The sequence below is a fragment of the Bombina bombina genome, chromosome 4 (genome assembly GCF_027579735.1).
Source record: "Bombina bombina isolate aBomBom1 chromosome 4, aBomBom1.pri, whole genome shotgun sequence".
NCBI classification, from domain to species: Eukaryota; Metazoa; Chordata; class Amphibia; order Anura; family Bombinatoridae; genus Bombina; species Bombina bombina.
The window spans coordinates 73,253,277-73,265,730 of NC_069502.1; the positions used below are offsets into that span (position 1 = coordinate 73,253,277).

Here is a 12,454-nt window from a genome sequence, read left to right on the forward strand (position 1 = left end):
TAGCAAATTTTAGCATTAAAGCAATAGCTCAATCTTTGGTCTATATTTGCTATAAATTACTTGGAAACCTAGACATATGGGGTATTCCTAAAATAAAAGCAACATAATAAATGTATGTGGAAGTATTTTTCTTTAGCTACGCTAGTCATCTAGAAATGCTTATAGAACATGTTTTAATAACACTGCAAAAAATGTTTTCATTTTCTGCCCAATTTGTCAGTATTAAATTCCTATTTATTGTTATTTTATGTAACCTATAGGGTATCATAAGAAAGGCCTGTTTGTCTGTTGAAAAATGGTGTGTAATATGTATGTCTGAACTTAACAAGAGAGCTGATTATTAAGGTGAAACCAATAGTGAGCAAAAAGGCCAAAATTGCCAGTGTCATTTAAGAACGGAAACTAGGAAAAGTCACGGCCCTTGAAGGGGTTAAAAACCAAAAACCAGCACAGAATTTTTCTTAAAGATTGCATGTGTTTGTTATAGATATGTGCAACTTGAGGGATTTACGCTTCCAAGGGAGCCGCCCTTATATAGCTTTATGTATACAGTTACCTACAGAATTTGTATAGCAATTGTAAAAGAATGAAATGCATTACAGAACTGTACATATAATACAGTATGCAGAAAGCATGTTCATTTATTTATTAACAAAAACATAACTGATTGAATTACAATTTAAAAAAGAAATACAAAAGAAAGCATCAGACAGTAAATTAGTGATAAACTCTTTGACATACAAGAAAAACAAAACAATGTAGCGCTGCTTTATTTATAAAGTAGTTTTCTATACAAGTGCCACACCCTATTAGTATAGATTCTGGGACCGCTCCTACCTTAACGACATTCACATATCCCTCAGGAGGAAGCTGGTAGATGTCATTTTTCAGTTGTAACACGCTTTTTACCAGTTCCATAACGCTTTGATAGACGTTGTCATCTGTACGGTCTAGGTTAGCGGTGGGAGCTGGTTGCAAAGACTGCGCAAAAGTAAATAAGAAATACAAAAGTATTCAATGAATAGATACTGCAGAGAATTATACACATTCATGTAGGCTTAGGATTCTGTAAGGGATAGGAAACGTTTCCTTATTCCATTCACAAATAATTAATCAGAGTTAATGCATTAGCAGCTTATAATAAAACTTTGCTTTTAGAGATTAAATTATTATTGCAAACTAGCTAAGGCCTTGGATATTTGGCTAGAAAATATAGTTTGCTTTACAGCGTGTGACATAACAATAAGGGCTTACAGTATTTATTAGCATTTTTAGAAACAAACTTGTATTACGACTAATAAGCATGTTTATTAAAATAAAGTGCAGGGAAAATGGTTCTGTCTCTGCTTGTTTAAAGGGACATGAAACCCATTTTTTTTCTTTCATGATTCAGACTGAGCATGTGATTTTAAATAACTTTCCAATTTACTTCTAGTATCTAAATTGTTTTGTTCTCTTGGGTATCCTTTGTCGAAAGGGTGGACATATATTCTTTATGTTATTGGCTCATCCCATGTGTTCAGCTATCCCCCAGTAGTGCATTGCTGCTTCTTCAACAAAAGATACCAGAGAATGAAGCAAATTAAATAATAGAAGTAAATTGGAACGCTGTTTAAAATTGTATTCTCTACCTGAATCATGAAAGAAAACACATAGGTCTCATGTTCCTTTAATATACTGTTCACTGTCTTTGGAAACAAAAACTAGTGCTGAGGGTTGTTTGTGCCGTTATTGTCATCTTCTGTGTGTTTAAGGAGAGAAACATTGCTGCGGGCAGCGGCTGGTAGCTCTCTGACACAAACTAAAAAACTGGTTAGCAGAGATGATTTTATATAACACCACAGATTAAAAACAGGACTGTTCCTATTGAGACAAGACTACAGTCACCTGAGTTAAAGTTTCTCTTGTGCGTGACGACTGATCATCTTCTCTGCCAGTGGATGTCACCTGTAGCAATTAATGAGCCTTATTTAACAATCAAAGCTAAGTATTGCCTAATATATAATCATGACTTTGTTAACATAAGTTGTCAATAAAAGTGATCTGATTTCACATTCCTTTGTCCTCCCTTTTGTCAGTTTTTACAGGTACCCTTGGGCTCTCCCTGACTGCAACCAGCTTCAGATACAAGTGAATAAAATGTAGCAAAACAAGAAGGGATAAGCCCTCAATTAGTAATAGACATAAACATATTGGGGCATATTTATCAAAGTGCGAGTGGAGATGATACGATGTAGCGTATCATGTCCGCTGCACATCGATAAATGCCGACAGCATGCGCTGTCTGCATTTATCATTGCACAAGCAGTTCACCAGGACTACTTGTGCAATACCACTGTTACAGAAGCATTAGTTATTTTGTTGTGAAGAGCTTATTTCCCAACAGCAATGCCTGAACCAGCCAAGCCAGCGCCTAAGAAGGGCTCCAAGAAAACCGTAACAAGTATCATTTCATAAAGAGTTAACTTTTTTTTCCCAGCTTTTAGAAACTATTTTCTAAATACAAGTTTGCTGGCCTCAGCTCTAATTAAGTTTAGTGATAAAACATTCCCATTGTCTAATCACCTCCGGAGTCAGACTGCTAATTGATAAGATGGGCTGCATTGTTTTCTTATGTGTAACTTGTTATCTGAAGTACTGTAATCCTATTGTGGCCTGTCAAAGGACATTGTCTCTCTATCTAAATGTGTGATGGGGGATTTTATGCTTCCCCCCCTGGGAGTGCCCTGTGTGCATGTAACCTCAATAAAAAGCAGGCTGGGCATCCCAGTCCTGAGTTCTTGGTTGACCCTCAATCGCAGCGTTGACTCGTTTTTGTGGGCAGAAGGGTATCCTAGCTGTACTACAGCTAAGGGGGATTATTCTACATTTGCGAGACTCATATAGAATACTATGGAAAGCAGCTTCTCCCCTCTTCAGCAATAGGGATCCAGGCTACTAAGGGGTCCATCTCTCAGCGAGACTAAGGGTAACCGTAACATTTGGCGGCAGCGGTGGGATTTTCCTGGATTTCCTAGGAGAGGTACAGAACGGATGGAGAGCGCTTACGAAAAATTGAAGCGTACAACCCTAAAGGATTTACTTGAAAGCAGAGGGGGGTACGCCAGCAACCGGCCGAGGAGAGAGCTGATCGCAGAATTGACCGAACTGGATCAGAGCTTCACAATGGCGGAAACACCGACCACGATTAGTGACGAAAAAAACAGAATTGTTCGGAAGAGGCTCTCACTGTACGGGCCGAACCCCTCCATGGAATTGGTACAGCAGTTGATGGCGGAAGCGGACGAGGATATACGAAAGACTCGAGCCCACGAACTTAACCTAGCAAACGCACACCGCAATGCTGAAGCCCCGCAGGTAATCATCCCTGTCGAAAATGCTGGGAGGCCCAAGATACCCTATGCGGCATTTCACCCTTCCTAGAGAGCGAGACAGGGATTGATGAATATTTGGCGGACTTCGAAAGGCAATGTGCCCTGCACCAGATTCCCAACAGAGAGTGGCCCACGATATTGTCTAGGAAACTATCCGGGCGAGCCCTGGAAGCCTTTCGTACTCTGGGTGCTGAGGAAGTGACACAGTATGAGCTAGTTAAGGAGACACTGTTGCGACGGTACGCGGTAACTCCGGACACGTATCGCCGACAGTTTCGGGGCACGAAAAAGAAGCCTAACGATACCCATATGGAATGGGCACACCGAATGCGGAGAGCGGCAAATCACTGGATGAGCGGAAGTAAAGCGGTGACTGGTGAGGAAATTTTACAATTGTTTCTCTTAGAACATTTTTATAATGGCATGGAACAGCAAGGGAAGGAATGGCTGCGAGACAGGCGGCCTTCTACCTTAGAAGAAGCAGCCAAATTGGCCGATGAACATTATGACTCCCGTCTTCACAAACCCCCCACGAACTACCGAGCTCCAGCACGGGTCGAACCCAGAGAGGTTTACCGTGCACCACCTCGTGCTGAATTCCGAGCCCCGGTGCCCGCAGGGCCCGCCCGACACTCAGGACCACCCAATAACAGCTCTGAGCGTCCCAGACCGACTTGCCACCGATGCAAGCAACCAGGGCATTTCATGGCTAGCTGCCCCCTTAATACGCACCAGACACCCAGGAATTACAATTACTCCTCTGGGTCATATCGTCCGGCCCGGGCCCTCTGTGTTAACCAAGAGGCCCCTATGGAGGAATATTTGGGGCCGTTTCACGAGGCGGACCCTGTATATGCTGCCTCAGATAACCACCAGCACCATCGGCAGAAGGTATGGCTCGAGGGGCGATCTACCGAGGGATTGAGAGACACAGGGGCTACTATCACGCTGGTACAGAGTCATTTGGTGCCGGAGCACAAGCGATCCGGACAGACTGTGGCCGTTAGAGTGGCGGGGGGGGGATGTGTACAAAATTCCAACAGCTAAAGTGCATCTTGATTGGGGAGCGGGAAAGGGGGCTGTGAACGTGGGCATAATGGATAATTTACCTGCCGAAGTACTACTGGGCAACGATTTGGGCCCCATGACTTCTGCCTATGCTCCAGTATGCAAAAACGAGGCGGACCCAGTGACTACACGGGCAAAAGCCCGGACGGAGCGAGAGCTCTCACCAGTGCGGGAGACACAGGTAAGACCTACCCCGACCTTGCCTGACATGTTAGGCCCCATACCCTGGGACACCCCAGATGCTTTCGAGACAGAGTCTAAGACTGACCCGACCTTACAAAAGTACCGGGAACGAGCAGAGACCGGAGGGGGCGGGGCAGATAACGAAACATTCTTATGGGAAAAAGGGAAACTATACCGCTGGACAGAGAAAAGGGGACAGCGTAGGCGACAGCTGGTAGTGCCCCACAAATACTGTCAAGAAATCCTCAAGATAGGCCACGACATCCCCTTAGCAGGCCACCTAGCCGTAACCCGTACCCTACACCGCATTACTCACACGTTCTTTTGGCCAGGGATACACGCTGACGTTAGAACTTACTGTAACACCTGCGATGTGTGTCAACGAGTAGGAAGGCGAGGCGATCACCCTAAAGCCCATCTAGTAAATATGCCCATTGTAGAGGAACCCTTCAGCCGGGTTGCTATTGACCTAGTGGAACCACTGGCTACCCCTAGTCCCTCCGGTAAGCGCTACATTCTTACCGTAGTGGACTATGCTACCAGGTACCCAGAGGCTGTCACCCTATCCAACATACAAGCGGATACGGTAGCGAATGCACTAGTACAAGTGTTCTCCAAAAGAAATCCTATCCGACCGAGGCACACAATTTATGGCTGAATTGACCAAACAACTCTGGCAGGTTTGCAAAATTAAGTCCCTCCTGAGCTCCCCATACCACCCCCAGACGAATGGGCTGTGTGAGAGGTTCAATGGGACCCTCAAGCAAATGCTCAAGACGTTCACTCAGGAATACCGAGACTGGGAACGCTTCCTGCCGCACCTCCTATTTGATTATCAGGAGGTGCCCCAGGAAACGACAGGGTTCTCTCCCTTCGAGTTGCTCTACGGAAGAAAGGTACGGGGACCCCTAAACCTGATCCGGAAGCACTGGGAGGGAGAGATGGAGAATGACGGTGTCCCCATTGTGCCATACGTGCTGGAACTCAGGGACCGAATGGAGCAATTAGCCAAATCCGTGCGGGCTAATCTCCAGTCGGCCCAGAGAAGACAGAAAGTATTGTACGATCGGGGGGCCCGAAAGAGAATCTTCACCATAGGACAAAAGGTGTTAGTACTTAAGCCGGTGAAGACAGACAAATTGCAGGCGTCCTGGCAGGGTCCCTACCAGATCGTAGAGAAAAGGGGAGACACCACTTATGTGATAGCTAGCTGCCACGACAACAATCTTAGAAAGACATTCCATGTAAACATGCTCAAGGAATATTTTGAGCGACCAGAGAACGTGACGGCCGTATGTTGTTCCCCTCAGGAAGACCCCGACAGTCTACCCATTCCAGACCTATTAGAAAAGAGTCTCCCCACAGGTATAGTGGCTCAGGTTCAGATAGGAGACCGACTTAGCCCCACTGAAAGGGAGCAGCTCAACCAACTCCTACAGTCCAAACACCTCACCTTCTCCCCGAAGCCAGGGTACACTACTTTAACCACCCACCAGGTAGATACTCCGGGACAAGCTCCCTTGCGCCAGGCTCTGTACCGAATCCCCGAAGCAGTTAGGACAGGAATGAAGAAGGAGATCAATGAGATGCTCCAACTCAGGGTAATTGAGCCCTCCGATAGTCCCTGGGCCTCCCCAGTTGTCTTGGTGCCCAAGAAAGATGGGACCACCCGGTTCTGCGTAGACTATCGGAGGCTCAATGAAAAAACTGTGACGGACGCTTACCCTATGCCCAGGGTAGACGAGCTACTCGATCGTATAGCCAGGGGAAATTACCTGACCACTATTGACCTCTGCAAAGGTTACTGGCAGATTCCCCTGGCCCCGGAGGCTATCCCCAAGTCGGCATTCGTCACCCCATTCGGCTTATATCAGTATAGGGTAATGCTGTTTGGGATGAAGAATGCCCCAGCTACATTCCAGCGCTTGGTGGATAGGCTCCTGGATGGCTTCCAGAGTTTTGCTTGCGCCTACCTGGACGACATAGCGATCCACAGTGAGTCCTGGGAGGACCACTTAGCTCACGTAGGAATGGTTCTGGATCAGATCCGGGCTGCTGGCCTGACTCTGAAGCCAGAAAAACATAATTTATGTAAGAACTTACCTGATAAATTCATTTCTTTCATATTAGCAAGAGTCCATGAGCTAGTGACGTATGGGATATACATTCCTACCAGGAGGGGCAAAGTTTCCCAAACCTTAAAATGCATATAAATACACCCCTCACCACACCCACAATTCAGTTTAACGAATAGCCAAGAAGTGGGGTGATAAGAAAAAAGTGCGAAAGCATAGAAAATAAGGAATTGGAATAATTGTGCTTCATACAAAAAAATCAAAACCACCACAAAAAAGGGCGGGCCTCATGGACTCTTGCTAATATGAAAGAAATGAATTTATCAGGTAAGTTCTTACATAAATTATGTTTTCTTTCATGTAATTAGCAAGAGTCCATGAGCTAGTGACGTATGGGATAATGATTACCCAAGATGTGGATCTTTCCACACAAGAGTCACTAGAGAGGGAGGGATAAAATAAAGACAGCCAATTCCTGCTGAAAATAATCCACACCCAGAATAAAATTTAATGAAAAAACATAAGCAGAAGATTCAAACTGAAACCACTGCCTGAAGTACGTTTCTACCAAAAACTGCTTCAGAAGAAGAAAACACATCAAAATGGTAGAATTTAGTAAAAGTATGCAAAGAGGACCAAGTTGCTGTTTTGCAAATCTGATCAACCGAAGCTTCAATCTTAAACGCCCAGGAAGTAGAAACTGACCTAGTAGAATGAGCTGTAATCCTTTGAGGCGGAGTGTTACCCGACTCAACATAGGCATGATGAAATAAAGATTTCAACCAAGATGCCAAAGAAATGGCAGAAGCTTTCTGGTCTTTTCTAGAACCGGAAAATATGACAAATAGACTAGAAGTCTTTCGGAAAGACTTAGTAGCTTCAACATAATATTATAAAGCTCTAACAGTATCCAAAGAATGCAATGATTTCTCCTTAGAATTCATAGGATTAGGACATAATGAAGGAACCACAATTTCTCTACTAATGTTGTTAGAATTCACAACCTTAGGTAAAAAATTCAAAAGAAGTTTGCAGCACCGCCTTATCCTGATGCAAAATCAGAAAAGGAGACTCACAAAAAAAGAGACTCTTCTGGCAGGAGAGATGGCCAAAAGAAACAAAACTTTCCAAGAAAGTTATATAACGACCAAAGAATGCATGGGTTCAAAAGGAGGAGCTTGAAGAGCCCCCAGAACCAAATTCAAACTCCAAGGAGGAGAAATTGACTTAATAACAAGTTTTATACGAACCAAAGGTTGTACAAAACAATGAATATCAGGAAGATTAGAAATCCTTCTGTGAAAAAGAACAGAAAGAGCAGAGATTTGTCTTACAAGAAACTTGCGGACAAACCTTTATCTAAACCATCCTGAAGAAATATAAGTCTTCCAGACTGTATAATATATCTCTCTAGATACAGATTTACGAGCCTGTCACATAGTATCAATCACAGAGTCAGAGAAACCTCTTTGACCAAGAATAGAGCGTTCAAACTCCACACCTTAAAACTAAGGTTTTGAGATCCTGATGGAAAAAAGAACCTTGAGACAGAAAGACTGGTCTTAACGGAAGAGTCCACAGCCGGCAAGAGGCCATCCGGACAAGATCTGCATACCAAAACCTTCTGAGGCCATGCTGGAGCTACCAGCAGGACAAATGAGCATTCCTTTAGAATATTGGAGAATACCCTTGGAAGAAGAACTAGAGGCGGAAAGATATAGGCAGGATGACACTTGTAAGGAAGAGATAATGCATCCACTGCCTCCGCCCGAGGATCCCGGTATCCGGACAGATACCAGGGAAGTTTCTTGTTTAGATGAGAAGCCATCAGATCTATTTCTGGGAGTTCCCACATTTGAACAATCTGAGGAAATACCTCTGGGTGAAGACCATTCGCCCAGGTGCAACGTTTGGCGACTGAGATAATCCGCTTTCCAATTGTCCATACCTGGGATATGAACCGCAGAGATTAGACAGGAGCTGGATTCCGCCCAAACCAAAATTCGAGATACTTCTTTCATAGCCAGAGGACTGTGAGTCCCTCCTTGATGATTGATGTATGCCACAGTTGTGACATTGTCTATCTGAAAACAAATGAATAACTCTCTCTTCAGAAGAGGCCAAGACTGAAGAGCTCTGAAAATTGCACGGAGTTCCAAAATATTGATCGGAAATCTCACCTCCTGAGATTCCCAAACCCCTTGTGCCGTCAGATACCCCCACACAGCTCCCCAACTTGTAAGACTTGCATCTGTTGAGATTATAGTCCAGGTCGGAAGAACAAGAAGCCCCCTGAACTAAACGATGGTGATCTGTCCACCATGTCAGAGAGTGTCGTATAATCGGTTTAAAGATATTAATTGAGATATCTTTGAGTAATCCCTGCACCATTGGTTCAGCATACAGAGCTGAAGAGGTCGCATGTGAAAATGAGCAAAGGAGATTGCATCTGATGCGGCAGTCCTAAGACCTAAAATTTCCATGCATAAGGCTACCAAAGGGAATGATTGTGACTGAAGGTTTTGACAAGCTGATATCAATGTTAAACTTCTCTTGTCTGACAAGGACAGAGTCATAGACACTGAATCTATCTAGAAACCTAAAAAGGTTACCCTTGTCTGAGGAATCAATGAACTGATTGGTAAATTGATCCTCCAACCATGAACTTGAAGAAACAACACAAGTCGATTCGTATGAGATTCTTCGAAAATGAGAAGACTGAGCAAGTACCCAGATATCGTCCAATAAGGAAATACCAAAACCCTGTTCTCTGATTACAGAAAGAAGGGCACCGAGAACCAAAAAAAAATTCTTGGAACTGAGGCTAGGCCAAACGGTAGAGCCACAAAACTGGTAATGCTTGTCTAAAAAGAGAATCTCAGACACTAAAAGTGATCTGGATGAATCGGAATATGCAGATACACATCCTGTAAATCTATTGTAGACATATAATGCCCTTGCTAAACAAAAGGCAGGATAGTCCTACAGTAACCATCTTGAATGTTGGTATCCTTACATAACGATTCAATATTGATAGATCCGGAACTGGTCTGAAGGAATTGACCTTCTTTGGTACAATGAAGAGATAAAATAAAACCCCAGCCCCTGTTCCAGAACTGGAACTGGCATAATTACTCCAGCCAACTCTAGATCTGAAACACATTTCAGAAATGCTGAGCCTATGCTGTGTTAACTGGGACACGGGAAAGAAAAAAATCTCTTAGCAGGAGGCCTTAACTGAAGCCAATTCTGTACCTTTCTGAAACAATGTTCTGAAACCAGAGATTGAGAACGGAATTGATCCAAATATCTTTGAAGAAAACGTAATCTGCCCCATACCAGCTGAGCTGGAATAAGGTCCGCACCTTCATGGGTACTTAGGAGCTGGCTATAGGTTTTCTATAAGGCTTGGATATATTCCAAACTGGAAATAGTTTCCAAACTGATACCTTTCCTGAGGATGAAGGATCAGGCTTTTGTTCCTTATTATGAGGAAAGGAACGAAAATGATTATCAGACCTAAATTTACCTTAGATTTTTTATCCTTTGGTAAAAAAGTTCCCTTCCTTCCAGAAACAGAGATAATAATTTATTACCCTGGAAAGAAAGGGAAAGCAAAGGTGACTTAGAAGACATATCAGTATTCCAAGTTTAATCCATAAAGCTTTTCTAGCTAAAATAGCTAGAGACATATACCTGACATCAACTCTAATGATATCAAAAGATGGTATCACCAATAAAATTATTAGCATGTTATAGAATAATAATAATGCTATAAAATTATGATCTGTTACTTGTTGCGTTAAAGCTTCTAACCAAAAAGTTGAGGCTGCAGCAACATCCGCTAAAATATTGCAGGTCTAAGAAGATTACCTGAACATAAGTAAGCTTTTCTTAGAAAGGATTCAATTTTCCTATCTAAAGGATCCTCAAATGAAGTACTATCTGCCGTAGGAATAGCAGCACATTCAGCAGGATTAGAGACAGCCCCATAACCTTAGGGATTTTGTCCCCAAAAAACCTCTAATCTGTCAGATGGCACAGGATATAATTGCTTAAACGTTTAGAAGGAGTAAAAGAATTACCCAAATTATTCCATTCCCTGGAAATTACTTCAGAAATAGCATCAGGGAGATTAAACACTTCTGGAATAACTACAGGAGATTTAAAAACCTTATTTAAACGTTTAGATTTAGTATCAAGAGGACCAGAATCCTCTATTTCTAATGCAATTAATACTTCTTTAAATAAAGAACGAATAAATTCCATCTTGAACAAATACAAAGATTTATCAGCATCAACCTCTGAGACAGAAACCTCTGAACCAGAAGAACCATTATCAGTATCAGAATGATGATGTTCATTTAAAAATTCATCTGAAAAAAGAGAAGTTTTAAAAGACTTTTATGTAAACTAGAAGGAGAAATAACAGACATAGCCTTCTTAATGGATTTAAAAAATAAAATCTCTTATGTTTATCAGGAACACTCTGAAAATTAGATGTTGACGGAACAGCAACAGGTAATGTAACAGTACTAAAGGAAATTTTATCTGCATTAATAAGTTTGTCATGACATGCAATACAAACAACAGCTGGAGAAACAGATACCAAAAATTATAGCAGATACACTTAGCTTGGTAGCTCCAGCACTAGACAGCGATTTTCCTGTAGTATCTTCTGACTCAGATGCAACGTGAGACATCTTGCAATATGTAAGAGAAAAAACAACATATAAAGCAAAATTGATCAAATTCCTTAAATGACAGTTTCAGGAATGGGAAAAAATGCCAAAGAACAAGCTTCTAGCAACCAGAAGCAATGAAAAAATAAGACTTAAATAATGTGGAGACAAAAGCGACGCCCTTATTTTTTAGCGCCAAATAAGACGCCCACATTATTTGGCGCCTAAATGCTTTTGGCGCCAAAAAATGACGCCAAATCCGGAACGCCGACATTTTTGGCGCAAAATAACGTCAAAAAATGACGCAACTTCCGGCGACACCTATGACGACGGAAACGGAAAAGAATTTTTGCGCCAAAAAAGTCCGCGCCAAGAATGACGCAATAAAATGAAGCATTTTCAGCCCCCGCGAGCCTAACAGCCCACAGGGAAAAAGAGTCAAATTTTTTGAAGGTAAGAAAAAATGATTAAATCAAATGCATTATCCCAAATATGAAACTGACTGTCTGAAAAATAAGGAAAGTTGAACATTCTGAGTCAAGGCAAATAAATGTTTGAATACATATATTTAGAACTTTATAAACAAAGTGCCTAACCATAGCTTAGAGTGTCACAGAAAATAAGATTTACTTACCCCAGGACACTCATCTACATGTTTGTAGAAAGCCAAACCAGTACTGAAACGAGAATCAGCAGAGGTAATGGTATATATAAGAGTATATCGTCGATCTGAAAAGGGAGGTAAGAGATGAATCTCTACGACCGATAACAGAGAACCTATGAAATAGACCCCTTAGAAGGAGATCACTGCATTCAAATAGGCAATACTCTCCTCACATCCCTCTGACATTCACTGCACGCTGAGAGGAAAACCGGGCTCCAACTTGCTGCGGAGCGCATATCAACGTAGAATCTAGCACAAACTTACTTCACCACCTCCATCGGAGGCAAAGTTTGTAAAACTGAATTGTGGGTGTGGTGAGGGGTGTATTTATAGGCATTTTAAGGTTTGGGAAACTTTGCCCCTCCTGGTAGGAATGTATATCCCATACGTCACTAGCTCATGGACTCT

At 42.5% G+C, this 12,454-nt stretch overlaps 1 protein-coding gene across 5 annotated transcripts in view; it reads right to left on the reverse strand.

Annotated features, from left to right (window-relative positions):
* Window positions 1-12,454, reverse strand: part of PTK2B (protein tyrosine kinase 2 beta) — a 607,866-nt gene that overhangs the window by 40,922 nt on the left and 554,490 nt on the right. For 4 of the 5 annotated variants that reach the window (XM_053709509.1, XM_053709510.1, XM_053709513.1 and 1 more), the window contains 2 exons: window positions 1,888-1,947; window positions 838-981 (listed from right to left, as the gene is read on the reverse strand). In XM_053709509.1, coding sequence (XP_053565484.1) covers window positions 838-981; window positions 1,888-1,947 — 204 coding nt within the window. The remainder of the gene's footprint in view (window positions 1-837; window positions 982-1,887; window positions 1,948-12,454) is intronic. The other variant, XM_053709512.1, reaches the window with a different exon arrangement.